The following is a 17,926-nucleotide window of genomic DNA, read 5'->3' as shown; positions in this document are numbered from 1 at the left end:
TCTGTGATAGAGAAGGAAAAGAAGGAAAATAATACACCCTGGAGGAATGACTGTCTATTTGAAACTGTGAAACAGAAGCAAATAGCTAGGAGGTAGTGGAAAGGAAGCAGAAAGTCAAAGATATCAAGAAGCCAAGAAAGTGTGGCGAAAGGTTGTACAGGAAGAGAAAAGGAGATGGAAAAGTTTACATACCTTGCAGGAGCACATTAAAGGAAGTAAAAAGCAGTTGTATGGGTTGGTAAGGAATGCAGTAAAAATGTGAGAGGATAAAAGTGTGTAAAGACCGAAGTAGAATAGATTTTGACATGAAAAGAGGATATACTATATTTATCCACATAACTTCCCCTCTAGCATAATATTTCCACCCTTATATTTGAAATAGAAATTTGGGAGAAAATAAAAATTTGCATAGTTTTCCTGCCTTGATTATGTAAAATGTTTCTGCCATCAGTGTGGGTATTTTTGGTTGCAAAATGTGCAGTCATGGAAACATTAATATGTTTTTAAATGTGACCTTCATATATTGAATAACTCAAGAATATGCTCATAGTGGTGTGCACTATGCCATGGCTAGACACTATGGAAGTGTAATCAGCAATGGTTGAGTTAGCTGCAGCATGTTTACTTGTGTGTTACTTTACTCGCTGGTGAATAGCTAGTAAAATTGCCCAGTGTAATTTGAGGCTTTAGACAGCCTGAATCCAGAAGAAATAATGTTACCCCTCACCCCATGGCACAACAGCCACGAAGGGCCATGGCCTACCAAGCGACCGCTGCTCAGCCCAAAGGCCTGCTGATTACGAGGTGTCATGTGGTCAGCACGACGAATCCTTTCGGTCGTTATTCTTGGCTTTCTAGACTGAAGCCGCCATCTCACCATCAGACAGCTCCTCAATTGTAATCACGAAGGCTGAGTGGACCTCGAACCAGCCCTCAGATACAGGTAAAAATCCCTGATCTGGCCGGGAATCGAACTCGGGGTCTCCGGGTAAGAGGCAGCTGCGCTACCCCTACACCGTGGGGCCGGCTGAGCAAATAATCATGGTAGAACTAAATCAAGTGAAACACAAGGTATTGTGATAAGATAAATTGACCATAAAACTTAAATCTCAATTAGAGGTACTTAAGTAAAGAAAACCGAGCTAATTTTAAGCAAATAAAAGTTCAAAACTATTCCACAAAATTGTAATCATCTGAGCACATAATCGCTTTTAAGTCTGTACTGACATGAATTAATTTGGACAAATGTATAAATGAATGCTTTCATTATGGACATTTCTGTGTGGAAAGTGCAATGTTTGAACACGGTTGATTAACTGGGATGAGCTTTGGATAGTCCCATTCTAGCATTTGCTGGATAGAGAATGACAGAAAAACCTAATGATTAAAACACTTCGGGATGGCTACATCAGTGTTTGGGAATCAACCTTAAACTCTCCAAATATCTAGATCTATGGCACTTTTGCCACATGAACTACCACAGCGGTAATTCAAATACTAAGAAGCTCAAAGAGTTACACAGCTGAAAGGAGAATACGAATATCTTTTCTTCTAAAAATTTCAGCTCAAATATCAGTATATATGTAAGATACAGTTAATTCCAAGTTTGAGTCCGAGTCAGTGTTAATTTTAAACAAAGTACTGTACACACTTACCAGTAAAACAGAAGATCAGGAGGAATACAGTGACAGCTGCTTGAGTTTCACCATACTGGAAGTTTGGATTGCGTTTCTCAACAGCCATAGTATCTTGTTCAACACACAGCATGAGCAGAGTCACCATCATCAATGGTATCCTGAGGATTAAGTTATGAAAATACTTAGAAATGCTAGGAGGTACGGTGACTGGTAACTCTGACACCAAGTTTGTAAACAAGCTCTAGTTACAAATAGTGTCTGTATATGGCAGCACAAGTAATCCAGATAAAGTAGTAATAGATACTAGAATAAGAACAGTAGATACAGGATATGAATGGTAGGGGGGAAGTATTCATACTGGTGAAAGAAGAATTTGTAAGCTACGAAAAAGTTAAGGATTAGAAACATGAAATTCTAGGTGTGAGGCTCATATCTAAAGATAATAGGAAACTTGATGTTTCTGGGGTATACAGACCTGGCAAGGGAGGGACTGACGCTGATGCGGAATTATTTGATAGGATAATCAGCTATGCGGGGAATGATACAGAGAGGAATGTTATTGTAGCAGATGATCTCAATTTACCAACTGTTAACTGGGAGGATACTGCGAATGACAGAAAGCATGACCAACAAATGGTGAAAAATTTAATCTGAGAAGTTTGTTAAGAAGGAAGCCATACTTTCCAGTGTCAACTTAGTCAAATAGGACATAAGAAACTTTCCAGTCTGTCAAACACACACAATTTCAATAAAAATTGAAACACTATAAACATACCTGTAAAAAATACACACTATTACACAAAAGTGACAAGTTTTGTTCTACAAGAACATCCTATCATATCACTTAAATCATGCGTAAATATGTACAGTATTGTTTACGTTGCGTAAATTTGTCAATGATAGAGAGGTAGGTGATAATATGAACAAGTTTTAACAAATGATGATTTTATAAGTACTCTACCAATACCATATTAACATAATGAAGAACAAAATTCTGTACTTATCTGGATTTCTGAAGCTTTAGTCCATTGTCACCAAACACTACTTCATAACAACGGACTAAGCTAATACCAAAATAGTTGGTCCGTTATTGGACATTATAAATTTTCCAGCTAACTCATTTTTGGTTGCCAGCGTTTCGCCCCAGTGTGCTAAGTTGGACTCATCAGTTGGTAAATAGCACACTCACAAGGACGCATGGCTAGTGCATACCATGGAGGCCACTGCATAGGCTACTTGGAGCCACCGACAGTGCCAATGCACTATGAGAGACTTTGTCTCCTTTTCAAAAATTGATGCCTGCCTGGCCATAAGATGATAAAGATGTTGATTCCCATAGGAAACCTGAAGTAGCCTATGCAGTGGCCTCCACAGTATGTACAGTACTACACTGGTAATAAGAAGAGTTGGTGTCTGACATTTCTTAGAGGGAGGTCCGTTTACTGCATGCCGTGGTGGGATAAAGGGAGTGGCTGTGTGGCTGCCATGGAAATGAGTGTGGGGCAACTGCGGTTGCCATGGAGATAAAACTTCTGGGCAGCTCGTCTTGCTGGGAGTTGCCTAACCTCTCACTTCACTTGCGAGTTAGATCTTGTCATAAGCAGTCAGTGTAAGTGGCATTCTATTCATGTTTATAATTGTACTTTAAATACTATTTACATACGTGCGTGTAATCATTATATTTTAATTTGTATTTCAAGTACGATGAATACTCCTTGAGGGAGAGGGAGGCCCAGGAATGGTCTACCTCATGAAAAAAATACCGCCGGCCAATAAGATGTGCAGAGACAATGTATAGGACAAAGGGCATGTTGAAGGATTTGTCAGGCTACAGGTACCACCGCTGTTAAAGATTAATAATGTTACTGATTTTACGTTCTGTAGCACTTTCAAATACCACCAGACTGAGCCAGAGTTGGGATCAGAAGGCCAGCACTCTACTCTCTGAGCTTATCAGGCCGGTCCCTGTAAAAAATAACGTAACATGAGACCAAGCCAATCACAGTCACAGCAAAATTTGTCCCATCTGCGACCACTCCCATTACAGTGGAAAACAAGAATGTGAAGAAAGACCAGTTCTTGTCCCATTTGCGATCACTGTAAAATTATCAGCAGCCTGTCAGGGTTTTCCAACTTCAATGCAGCAAGGGGACTGCTAATTAAGGCATACCCCACACAACTGTGTGATAAGGATTCTCCCAACCCGTACCCTCTCTCTTGAACGTTTTTTGAGGTATTATTAGTCTATACTTCTTAACATACTGTAATTATTCCAGCTTTAGACATCCATCGTTGACGTAGCTTTTGTTGGTATGCTATCTGTGTGCTTACTTATGACATGCAGATCAATGAGACGAAGAAAGGTAAGCCTTATGCTTTATATAATGGATACTCTTACAGAAATTTATGGAAAAGGGAGGGATGTTTGGTGACGTGGACTTGTTTTACCACTGGATTTTGGTCGCAGCGACACAGATAGGTCTTATGGCGAGAATGGGATGGGAAAGGGCTTGGAGTGGGAAGAAAACGACTGTGGCTTGTTGGGCTTGTTGTGAAAATAGGAAACCACGGAAAACCATCTTCAGGGCTACCGACAATGGGATTCGAACCCACTATTTTCCGAACGCAATATAATCTTTTCGCGCTATCGTTATAGAATTGTCATTTTTTCAACTTATTGTAATCTAAACATTTTCTTAACATTAAGTTCTGGAATCTTATACGTCTAATCCAAGCGTACAGACAAAAGTTATAATTTTACTTTTATAGATGAAAGTAGACTGTGTGGCCGCACGTTTTAATGTGCTATGGCTATGGAGCCAAGTTCTGCATTCGGGAAATGCGTGGATTCGAATCTCACCGTCGGCTCTTCTCAGAATAGTTTTCTGTGGTTTAATATTTTCACTTCCAGGCAAATGCTGGTACAGTTCCTATCCATAGGCCAGAGCTAAGTCCTCGCACCCCTTACCCAATTTCATTCACCATAACACATTTCGTCTTCATTAGCTCCTCAACTGAGGTTGGTGCCAGGAAGGGCATCCGGCAGTAGAAACATGCTGTATTAATTAATCTCATCTCATCCCGACCCGGTATCAATAAACAAGACTGTCATACATACAGACAGAGGAAAGTAGGCTGATTATATTTTGAGCAGCTGCTTACTTAACGTCTCAGTATGAATATTTGAACAGTTTGAGCATTATATTATTATTGTTATATTACACCTTTATAGAAAGGAAAGACATCACCAATGACTAGAATGGGACATGCTAAATATTGCAATATTGCATGTCCAGTGTGCAGCACTGATCGTCACATATTACCATTCAGGAGAATATACGGGGAAACTCAACACACTGGAACTTTTGTCGGATTACATGTTCCATAAAAAAATAAAAAAATAAAAAACACGGATGTCATCTGAGAAGAGTTCCCCTTTCAACATATTATTCATTTAAAAAAAAAAACATTTTAACACAATAGTCTATTCCTAGACTTGAACCACTATAAAATCATTTTAACGTTATCTGTCTAGATTATGTCTTATATGATTTTAATTCTAAGTGTGCGTTCAAATAAACCACAAACTTGGTGCTCAAGATACATTTAAATTTAAAGACTTCATCATCCACTTGAGTAATTTTTTACATATTTGTTTTATTTTTACAATCGGCTTTACATCGCACCGACGCAGATAGGTCTTATGGCGACGATGGGATAGGAGAGGGCTAGGAGTTGGAAGGAAGCAACTGCAACCTTCATTAATGTACAGCCCCAGCATTTGCCTGATGTGAAAATGGGAAACCACAGAAAACCATCTTCAGGGCTGCCGACAGTGAGGTTCGAACCCACTATCTCCCGAATGCAAACTCACAGCTGCATAAGTAATTTTGAGGTTGTCCTTGTAATATTTAAATTCTAGTGAGTGTCTGCACTGACAGCAAGTTTGGTGCTCAAGATATAACTTAACTAAAAGACATTATCTTTAAAAAAATGTAATGGTATTAAGTGTTGTCCTTACAAACTTATGCTTATCTTTCAAGGAACTGAGGATGTTTCCATAGGAGATGAAAATGTATTCCCACTGCTCAATATAAGAGATAAATTGTTGAACAGGCGGACCCTTTCATTTGAGAATTGGATAGTGTCATCACGGATATGGAAACAATGAAATTCATCAATTGTTGTAGTTGTATCCTAATGCTGACTGCACCCCACCTGGTTCATCACATTGGCGGCTGAGTGCATGTATTACGATTTCAATTAGAGGCTTCGGCATGTGATTGCATGGTCAGGTGGAGACATGCTGGAGGAGGAAGTGCGACACACTGTGACCCATTATTCCAGTACACCAATTCCTAACAGCTATCCAGGACGTGAATGGTATTGGGAACCAAGTCCATCCATTCATGTCAGCAGTGTTCCCCAATGGTGATGGCCACTTCCAGCTGAACAGTACACCATGCCACACTGCCAGGATTGTGAAGGACTGGTTCGAGGAACATGATAGTGAATTTGCTCTAATGCTGTGGCCGCAAACAGTCCCAATATGAACCCCAATGAACATTTGTGGTCCAATTTTGAGAACCGGGTTCATGCTACATTACCACTGCCCAACAGTATAACCAAATAGACGACCCACTGCTGCACTTACGGCACCAAATACCCCAAGGTACCTTCCGCAACCTCGCTGAATCGATACCATGTCGACTGGCTGTGGTTCTACAGGCAAAGGGTGGTCCTGCATCGTATTGAGTAAGTAGTCAAATAGCTCATATACAGGGCAGTAAGGCGTTGTCAGCAAAACCACACACTTCATAGGAAACCTGGATCTTGTCATCCGTCCAAGGTCTACCAGGGTCAGAGAAGACCATGTTTTTATTTTACAGGAACTATAAGATCATCATATCTCAGCCGTGGGGGTTAGAAATCACCTATAGTCAGTGCATCATGTCAGATTTCTTTCCTCTTTACTATTTGTTTTATGTTGCACTGGCACAGACAGGTCTTGTGGTGATGATGGAATAAAACAGGGCTGAAACAGGGAAGGAAGCAACTGTTCCATTAATTAAGGTACAGACCCAGCATTTGCCCGATGAAAAAATGAAATGTTGTATGGTTTTTAGTGCCAGGATATCCCAGGACGGGTTCGGCTCGCCAGGTGCAGGTCTTTCTATTTGACTCCCGTAGGCGACCTGCGCGTCGTGATGAGGATGAAATGATGATGAAGACAACACATACACCCAGCCCCCGTGGCAATGGAATTGACCAATTAAGGTAAGAATGGGAAACAATGGAAAATCATCTTCAGGGCTGCCAACAGTGGGGTTCGAGCCCACTACCTCCCGAATGCAAGCTGACACAGTGACTTGCTCGATCATTAGGTCAGAATTAGTGGGTGGACAGTGAGAAGAAGACTGAAAGAAAACAAATCTGGTTTCAAGAAGACATTTCACTGGCCTTGAGCTGATATAACAGCATCGGATGGCCAGTCTGCGGTTTGCTCAAGAACATCAGAACTGGGTGCAGGAAGAATGGAGCTATGTCCTCTTCACCGATGAATTGAGGTTCAATCTTGGATCTCCCGCTGGAAGGGAGAGGGTGTGGAGTGTTATGCTGCCTATACAATCTCAGTGAAAATAGCCTATGGAGAAGTTTCTGTCAAGATATCAGAAGGCATTAGTTCCCATGGCCGGACTGAGCTGATGTTAATCGAAAATGGAGCACTGAATGCACATCGGTACAACACGGAGATTTTTCTCGGACAAGTCATACATTTTATCCCTCACATTGGAGAAAACTTTGTTTTGATGCATGACAATGAACATGCTCAAGCTGTTTGATTTGCGTCAATGATCCTGCAAAGCATTGGAATAGTTCCTCTCTACTGGCCAGCTCGTAGCCTTAACCATAACCCCATTGGGCATGTGAGAGGCATGCATGTTCATCAACAAGGTTTTTCAAACCTGCATAAGCTAGAATCACACAAAATGACATTGACATATTAATGTAAGCATGCGTGATAGGATGAAAGCTATTATTGATGCAGAAGGCCATAACACTTGTTAATGCATGTCCTGGGTCCTGTTCAGGAAGCTCTGTGACCAGGAGTTCCATCACAGTGGCCTGCAGGAGGGCCATTTGGATAATGAACCAAAGTGCGCGACTTTTGTTCATTCCATTTTTGACATGGGTTTTGTTCATGAAATTGTGTTTAATGGTTATGGAAGGTTGTAATAAGGAGTGTTTAAGAGCTCATGAGAATGTAATTTTGGTTCATAAAATACACATTTCTTGGAGAAAGAACAACTGTTATGCTTTTTTTCTTGCTTGGTAGTATAGGAATGATAATAGGAGGGAATTCATAATTAAGAAATAAAGGCTAAGTTAAAAATGAATAAGCTTGATGGAGATAAGCATACTGATGATTCGGAAGTCATATGAAGGAGGGTAGGCTATCTACAAGAAGGAGGAAGAGGAGAAAATAAGCAAATAAGGACATAGGAAATGATGGTTAGTCTCTGCATTTAATGATTTTGAGATAAGCAATGTAGAAGCAGAAGCCATCATGCCAGGAGTAAATCAAGGATTTCAGAGGTTCTTAGCCATTCACAATGTCTTTCTGACTGAATGCTGACAGGCATTGTGGTCTATAATGAATATCTATGTTCTATGTAAGCATACTGTATATGCATGTTCATACATTTCAAGAGGTCGGTGATTATTCAATCTTCTTCCCAACACAGTCAACTGCTTGAAAGGTCAGGTGTTAGCAATTTACATTCTTCAAAGGATCATATGTTACACATTTCATATTCCAAATACCATAATTCTTCAAGATATAAGATGTTATGGAGTCTTCTTCCAAGAATTCTTATTCTTTGAGGAATCAGAAGTTAACTACAGTCCAGAGCTGATGTTTTTGCTAGTGCGGGACGAAGTGGGGAGTAACGAAACAAGCTGTCCCTTTCACAGTCACACTCTCATTACCACAGAAACCAAGAACCTAACAGTTATAAACAGTTACTGTATGAATTCACCCTACTACTATACCTGAAAATGTTTAATCTGTTTAATCTTTAATGTTTAATCTGTTTAATCTGTTTTGGGTTTCTTCATGTGATTTGCTCTTACTTTCAGTTTCTCTCTACCGTTGTACGAAGGTTTGTTAAGAAGGAAGCCATACTTTCCAGTGTCGACTTAGTCAAATAGGACATAAAAAACTTTCCAGTCTGTCAAACACACAATATTTCAATAAAAATTATAGCACTATAAACATACCTATAAAAATACACACTATTACACAAAGAATGACATGTTTCATTCTACAAGAACATCCTCAGATTCTATCAAATCACTTAAATCATGCGTAAAAATGTACAGTTTTGTTTACGTTGCGTAAACTTATCAATGATAGAGAGTTGGGTGATAATATAAACAAGTATTAACAAATGATGATTTTATAAGTACTCAACCAACACCGTATTAACATAATGAAGAACAAAATTCTGTACTTATCTGGATTGCTGAAGCTTAGTCCATTGTCACCAAACACTATTTCACGAAGCAAGAATCTAAGGAAGTTCTTTTTTTAATAGTGTGTAAATTTTCAGGTATGTTTACAGTGTTACCATTTTTATTGACATTTTGTGTGTTTGACAGACTGAAAATCTTTTTATGCCCTAGTTGTATGAAGGGACAAACAATTTGTAGTGAAGGAAGAGAAATAATAAAGAACATTATTAACTGGTGTGATTAGGAAGCTAGAGAAGGTGAACTTAAGCACCTATTGCTACAAAGGAGCCAGCGTGCTGCACGCTACGCTGGTGTGTCTGTTCAAACTATCAAAGCTATTAGAAAAGAGGGTATTTCCACTGGCAAAAGTTTACTACATTCTCCAAGGAAAACATGATCAAAATGTGAATAGTTGTTCCACTGTGATAAGTTCAACAGACAAGTAATAAGAGACATCATTTAGGACTTCAACTTTTTAATTTTTATTTACAAGTTGCTTTAATGCTCACCGACACAGATAGGTCTTATGGTATATGAAAGAGCTAGGAGTGGGAAGGAAGCAGCCATGGCTTTATTAAGTTACAGCCCCAGCATTTGCCTGGTGTGAAAATGGGAAACCACGGAAAACCATCTTCAGGGCTGCCGACAGTGGGGTTTGAACCCACTATCTCCCAAATACTGGATATTGGCCACACTTAAGCAACTGTAGCTATTGAGCTCGGTACTTAAACTTCTAACTGCCATTCAAGAAAAATTAAATTTTCCAGGCCAAAATTTCCCAAGGATATGGGTTCAAACCCAGGTGAGGACCATGACATTCAAGAATATTTAAATATGACAGCTCCATGTCACTATCTCCCAGCATGTTAAGAAACTCATGTGGGACATCAATGCATCTCTAGAAAGAAGTTTGTAAAAGTCATTAAAGAAAGAATACATTCATCATCTTCATCATCATCATCATCATCATCATCATCCATTTCCCTCGTCCAGCTCCCGCTGGGTTGGGATGTCTACGGCAACTTTTTCATCTTCCTCTATACAACCACCATTGTTCCTCCTTAACGGTCTTCCAATCCTGCTTTCTTCTAATTATATAATTATACTATTCTTGACCATTTTCAACCACCTTTCTTTTTTTTTTTAAACAATTTGCTTCACATTGCACCGACACAGATATGTCTTATGGCAACAATAGGATAGGAAAGGCCTAGGAGAGGGAAGGAAGCGGCCATGGCCTTAATTAATGTACAGTCCCAGCATTTGCCAGGTGTGAAAACGGGGAACCATGGAAAACTATCTTCAGGGCTGCTGACAGTGGGGTTTGAACCCCCTATCAGCCGGATGCAAGCTCACAGCTGCACAGCCCTAACTGTATGGCCAACTCCCCTGGACCAACCATCCTAGTCTGGGTCTCCCTCTTGCCCTCCCTTCTTTTATCTGGGTTTCCATCATCTACTTTGGCATCCTTCCCTCCTCCGTCCTCTTAATATGTCCAAACCATCCAAGTTTATCCCTCTCCACACTGTCAAAAACCTTTCCACTCTGATTTCCTTCCTGACGTTCTCATTTCTTTCTCTGTCCATTCTTGTTTTTCCTATCATTCTTCTTAAAAATTTCATTTCATTGGCCTGGATTTTATTTTCCTGTCTTTTTTGCCAGTGTCCAGGTCTCTGCTGCATATGTCAGTATTGGGCAGTAATAGATCTTAATCATCACCACTTTACACGTAATTGGTACTTCCTTCCTCCCAACCAGGTTTATTCACACCCTGCTAGTATGCATTTCCCTGTCAATTTTTTTTTACCAATCTGCATGTCCAGCCCTGCATCCTGCATCAATTTGATTCCAAGTACTTGAGACTCTCCACAATTTCAAGATTTTGTCCCTTTATTTTTATAATTCATTTCCCCACCCTTTCTCCACAAGTCAACACCACTGTCTTACTTGCCTTACTCTTTTCCATGCCAATTTTCATTCCATAATTTTCAATAATCTCACTCAACATGTCAAGCTGCCGTTGTACTTCCTCTCTGTTTGCTCCCCTCACCGCAATATCATTTGCAAACAGCACCACCTTCAGCTCCCTGCACCTATATTTTACCTCTGTCTCCTTCAAAATTTCGTCCATAACTAGTATGAATAACAGTGGTGACAGCAATCTTCCTTGTCGTAGTCCAGTTTCATTCCAAAACAACTTTTATTTTCTCCCCACATGAGTCTGGACACTACAACAACAGTTTTTGTACATTGCTTGCACATATTCTATTTTTTCTTCTTTCCAAATTCGTTGCATTACTTTCCATACCTTTGCTCTGGGTACACTATCGCAAACCTTATCAAAATCAAGGAATGTCATCACCATTACCAACGCTTTTCCATTAACTGCTGCATATTGAAATGGGGTTCAGTGATCTACCATTTCGAACGCCATATTGCTCTTCTTGTAATTGTCCTTCCGTCTTTCTTCTCATTCTCTTTTTTAGTACCCTTTCAAATATTTTTGCTATTACCTTAGTATGTGGAATAACATTTTTTTTTTTTTGTGCTGAAGGCTAGTGAGTGTAAATTTTACTTGTTTTGGTGAAATCATTTTCATTTTTATAGAAAAATTCTGCCCAATAAAATCAAATCAAATCAAATCAAATCAACACTGATTTACATTTAAGGGAGTTGCTCAGGTGGTAGATTTCCTATCTGTTGTTTTCTTAGCCTTTTCTTGAATGATTTCAAAGAAATTGGAAATGTATTGAACATCTCCCGTGGTAAGTTATTCCATGCCCCAATTTGTCCTCTTGAATTGCAACTTTATCTTCATATTGTGATCTTTCTTACTTTTAAAGACACCACTCAAACTTATTCGTCTACTAATGTCATTCCACGCCATCTCTCCACTGACAGCTCGGAACATACCACTTACCTTTCTAAACAAAGTTTTTTTTTTTTTTTTTTTTTTTTTTTTTTTTGAGAGTCCACCTTTTCAATACAATATGTTTTTATTGATTTACATAAACATTTTTACATTATTATGTCTTAAGCAGGACATGATTTGCCTATATTTTTAGGCATCTTCAGCCGCTGTTCCTACACTCTAAGATCAAAATAGCCAGGATCTTGGGTATTTGTTTACTGATAAAATACTTAACATTGCCAATCTAATATGGATTCTTTTTAAATAAAATATGTTTTTGTGTAAATATGTGGTCTGTGAAAACTTCCGGCTGATTTGAATGATTTTGACTGGTGAAATGTGCTATATATAAAAACATTTAGATTGCATAGAATTATTCTGTTTAAAAAAGTGAGTCTACACTTGTTGAACATATGATAAAAAACCTAATTGTTATTCCTTATAACTTTTGAATGACATTATTTTATTTGAATTAATCAGTCTTTAATATCCAATGAGCATGTTCTCCTAGTTGGTTGGGTTATTTGATTTTGAATATTAGATTTGCGTGCACTCACTGGAATGTTCGCGAACTTGAGTGTTTTGTTGGCGAATTTGTAAGATATTAAATGATCTTTTGGCTGAATGTTACTTCAATTTAATGGTTGTTGTTGGTTGACTGAGAGTCTGTAATGAACAAAATGTGTCTTTGTGAAGTTTGTGTGAACAGAAGTATAAAATGGGGAAGTTAAGCTGGCTCTTATTCACCCCCTCGCCTCTCTTGTGGCTGGCTTGCTCTAGGCATCTTCTGTTCAACTAGCAATGGCTAACTCCGTGTGCCTTGTGTTGTATCTGTGTGTGTTACGCGGAGGGGGATGGGTTCGGGAGGGGTGGGCAGATAAGGTATTGGCTGTTCTCAGAGGAGGGTTTTTCCTGTGGGCGGAGCTTTTACGTGTGGCGATTTATTAGAGTTTTGAAAGATGCTTTCTTTTATTTTTAATTTTTTTAATAACTGTGGGATTTGATTGCATAAAGGATTTTTAGTCTCTATAGGTAAGGGTTTTTCTGCCCGAAGGCAGGTCCGAACCTCCGCAGAGGTGTTCCTGAGCCAGAGTTTACGTGCGGTAGGGTGGCCAGTTCCTTTTCGCTTCTCCATTCCTTTACCCCCCACCAACAGCGCATGGCAACCCATCCAACTTCTGACCACGCCCAATGTTGCTTAACTTCGGAGATCTCACGGGATCCGGTGTTTCAACACGGCTACGGCCATTGGCTTTAGTCTCTATAGTGTCATTTAAATTATGGTTTCTATTAAAAACTGGTCTATAAAAACGTAGATGTTTTCATATTCGTGCATTAATTTGCCCTTTCTTTTAAATACTCTTTAGAATGGTTAAATATTGTTCTAAGGTCGTGTATGTATGTCCAGTTTCTTTCATATGTACACTCATGGCTGAGAATTTATGATGTATGTTTGCATTATAGTATTCTAAATATCACTAATGCCCCAGTTTAAACATGTGAATCTTTATTGTGCCTTCTAGTACAAGGGGAATTTCATTTTGGAATTTTTTTCTTCACAGTTCTGCCTAGTTGGGCTCACCCAACGTGTGCGCAAATTTTCAGCACAACCTGTGATTCCCCAGTTCAGACATTTCCCTCGTCAGCTAGTCCTTGATGGATTTTATATGGTAGGCTTCCTTTGCTAGAGTAAACATTTTCTTCAGTTTACATAAGGTATTTCTGGGGTTGCGGAACCTACCCGGCTCATTTCGAGTTTTGGCCAGGGTTTATAATGTCGAATGCCCTTCCTGACACCACGATTTTTCAGGAGAAAATTCCAACCTGGGATCAACCAGGAATCAAACCTCAACCTTCCAGGTGGAAAAGACAGCTGCTAAGTCACTACATTAATTAATCGCCCCACTAGTGGTCTTTTCTAGAATATGTAACATATAAACATTTTTATAATTATGAAGCAAAAATTGTAAAAACCTTTCTTATTTTCCTGATAGCCTAAATCATGCTGGCACAGAGGGCTTGCACACTTTAAACAGTCCGAGCTCATAGTGTTAATGAGTCATTTGAATAGGGCAGTTCATAGCTGACGAATGAAGCATGTTTGAACTAGGTGGAGAGGAAAAAAAGAAAGAAAGCTAGTACCGTTATCTCAGCAGATACTGCCACTCTGAAAATGTATTGCAAATTCGATTATATTATGAGAGTCTTGGTAACATTAATGAAAGTGAACACAGACCTTCAACATCTTTTACAGTTTATGAGTTATCTGAGGTGAACACCTAAGCTGATAAACCCTGTAAATTAGTTCTTATAATAATACCTTAGCTCAGACATGTTTATTTGCAAAAGGAAACTTGGTATTTTTCCGGTGATAGGAGTTAGCTCGCCATACTGGCAACGCCATGCATATCTTTGATAAAAGTTATTGTGCCTTCACAATGCGAGAACAACTAGAGATATTAAAGAAGACCTTATCAGAGCAAGATTCCAGCTCTACAAAATCTCACAAACTGACATGAGCTGAAACTTGCAAGTAACCAAAAATCTAATTAATGAGATCCTATGTTATTAAAAATATAACTTACCCCCATCCAAGCACAATGAAGAATGGCTGCAGCTTGAGAACAAAACACAAACTACGGCATTCAAAGAAGAGCAAAGTAATTGCCAAAAAGGCTGTCCACAGTCGAGAACTATAAACACCAACTGTGTATACAGCAAACTGTAGATATAAGGACCATGCTTGATTGCGGTCAAGTAGTGACCACAGCACTACACCAACACATCCTATCAGCTGTAAGCAAAATAAAATAACCCTGTTACACAAAGTGTGTATGGCAGAGAGTACTCTCTTTGTAGTATTTACAGTCAATAAAACACACTATAATTTAACAAGAAAATACACAAGCTTGACATACACTCATTGCATACAATCAATGGATATCTACTGTACATATGAAAATATATTGCTTAGTTATATTGCAAATGAGACCATCACCTCTCTAAAAGCTAAACTGAATAATTGGCTCATGGAGAAAGTTATATAGTCCAAATATGAAACTGAAGAACTCTGTAAATTAGATATGAGTAGAAAAGATTAAATGAAAACCTTATAGGAAGAAAAATGAAAATAATTTCAAAAAGTTGTCATTACTGGTATATTTTTATAAAGTTTTTGTTAACTATTCTGTAATGTATTATGTTGTATTACTACTTGATTAGGCCTATCTATTTTTTTTATTTTTTACTATTTGCTTTACGTTACACCAACACAGATAGCTTCATGACGACGATGGGATAGGGAAGGCCTAGCAGTGGGAAGGAAGCAGCCGTGGTCTTAATTATGGTACAGCCGCAGCATTTAAGTGGTGTGAAAATCGGAAACCATGGAAAACCATCTTCAGGGCTGCTGACAGTGGGGTTTGAACCCACTAACCGCTTGGCCAATTCGCCCGGGAAAGATTGTTTGTAATTTGTATATTATGATAATTCTTAAATGTCCACAGTACTATACACAAGGGAGAAATAAACACGGAATGAAAAGAAAAATTGATAGCTGGTTAATGTTTAGAATTGTTGTAAAATGAACATGGAAAATCAAGTGGTGGTTTGATTTGACTTTTCTCAACTACTCCCAAAAGTACAGAATGCATCTCGAACAAAAGGGTGAGAAGGAAACCACGAAGTATTTGCTGAATTGTATGCTGCTCGATGTAATAGCACCTGAACATACATATAAAATGGCACTTCAAAAAAAATAAGGTTACAACAACTTGCACAGAGAAACTTTATTATACAGGCAGATATAAGTAAACACAGTAACAGGGCACTGATACACATTACTATTCAACTTAGTCACCATTCTTGTACAAGCACTTGTTCCAACGGAACACCAAGGCATTGATGCCGGCATGGAAGAAATCTGTGTCCAGTCCCTGAAGTCACATCACGATGACATGCTGAGCGACTGTATTGTCGCTGAATCGCATGCTACCCAGGTACTCCTTCAATGGTCTGAAGAGATGGAAATCACAAGACACCAGGTCGGGGCTGTAGGGGGAATGGTCCAGATGGTTGATTTCCTCACCAAGGAAGCGACAGTGAATACTGCCAGTTACTGTGACACACTGGAGCATTTGTGGGTAGCAATTCACAGAAAATGACCTGAACTTCTCTCAACAAGCATTGGGTTGCTGCATGATAATGCCAACAGCACACGTTAATTGTTACAGCGTTTCCCGTAAGAGGTACTGGACCATTCTCCCTACACCACTGACCTGACACCCAGTGATTTCCATCTATTCATACCATTGAAGAAGCACATGGGTGGTTAGCAATTCAACAATGATATGGTTGTTCAGCATGCTGTCAGAACATGGTTTCAGGGACTGGACGCTGATCAACACTAAGGATACTGGGGATATACTAAAGACAATGGGTTGGGTTATAGTACCATATCTGAAGTACTTTATTTGATTACTGTTTGCATGAAGGAGCTATACCAAATGAATGGAGAGTTGCTATAGTAGGCTCTGTGTATAAAGGAGAGGATGATAGACATAAAGATGAAAATTACAGGCCAGTCAGTTTGACATGCATTGCATGAAAGTATGGGAAAGCATTCTTTCTGATTATACTAAACATGTTTGCAAAATTAATAACTGGTTCAATAGAAGGCAAGCTCAACTTGTAAGATTCCAACAAGATATAGCAGATATCTTGGATTCAGGAGGTCAAATGGACTGTATCGCGATTGACCTATTTAAGGCAGTTGATAGGGTGGATCATGGGAGGCTACTGGCAAAAATGTGTGCAATTGGACTAGACGAAAGAGTGACTGAATGGGTGGCTATATTCCTAGAAAAGGAAAATACAGAATTAGAGTAGGCAAAGCTTTATCTGACCTTGTAATAATTAAGAGAGGAATTCCTCAAGGCAGTATTATTGGAGCTTAATGTTCTTTTATATATATAAATGGTATGAGTAAAGAAATGGAATCAGAGATAAGGCTTTTTGCAGATGATGTTATTCTGTACAGAGTAATAAATAAGTTACAAGATTGTAAGCAACTGCAAAATGACCTCGATTATGTTGTGAGATGGTCAGCAGGCAATGGTATGATGATAAACAGGGTTAAAAGTCAGGTTGTGAGTTTCAAAAATAGGAAAAGTCCTCTCAGTTTTAATTACTGCATTGATGGGGGTGAAAGTTACTTATGGGACTCATTGTAAGTACCTAGGTATTAATATAAGGAAAGATCTTCATTGGGGTAATCACATAAATGGAATTGTAAATAAAGGGTACAGATCTCTGCACATGGTTATGAGGGTGTTTACAGGTTGTAGTAAGGATGTAAAGGAGAGGGCATATAAGTCTCTGGTAAGACCCCAACTAGGGTATGGTTCCAGTGTATGGGACCCTCACCAGGATTATAGTAGAAGTCCGCTATAGTGAGTATGGCATATAACGAGAACCCCGCTATAAAGTCAGTTTTTGCCTGTCCCTTCAAAATTCCTATATTAAACTGTGTATTATCCTTCAGTTACAGCGAGAGCCCTATCACTGATGCATCCATTATTATGAGCGATTACACGTGTGCATTTTTTCTGTCACCAATATTTATGCATCCAGAGATTATATTGCATGCGATCGATCATCTTCGGTATTGTTTCCTCGCTATGTCCACTAGCGAGCTCTCTCGTTGACATTCGAGGGTGATGTCAAAGTCAATCAGTAATAATAATACCAATTCGGAGCAAATATTTCAGGTCCCCTATGGGAATCAAGATCTTAATCATCAATCAGTAATGCCCGTCGACTGCTGTTCCATAAAAAAAAAAAATGGAAATGAAAGAGGAGAACA

The 17,926-nt window shown here is 39.0% G+C and overlaps 1 protein-coding gene across 2 annotated transcripts in view; it reads right to left on the bottom strand.

Annotated features, from left to right (window-relative positions):
• The window catches only part of anchor (integral membrane protein GPR155 homolog anchor), a 267,223-nt gene that overhangs the window by 83,591 nt on the left and 165,706 nt on the right, over positions 1-17,926 (bottom strand). For both annotated transcript variants that reach the window (XM_067139331.2, XM_067139332.2), the window contains exons 8-9: positions 14,649-14,857; positions 1,656-1,795 (exon numbers count right to left, since the gene is read on the bottom strand). In XM_067139331.2, the coding sequence (XP_066995432.2) occupies positions 1,656-1,795; positions 14,649-14,857 (349 nt within the window). The remainder of the gene's footprint in view (positions 1-1,655; positions 1,796-14,648; positions 14,858-17,926) is intronic.

This window comes from Anabrus simplex, chromosome 2, assembly GCF_040414725.1.
Source record: "Anabrus simplex isolate iqAnaSimp1 chromosome 2, ASM4041472v1, whole genome shotgun sequence".
NCBI classification, from domain to species: Eukaryota; Metazoa; Arthropoda; class Insecta; order Orthoptera; family Tettigoniidae; genus Anabrus; species Anabrus simplex.
The sequence above is the reverse complement of the archived record's forward strand: the minus strand, read 5'-3'. Positions and strand labels throughout refer to the sequence as shown.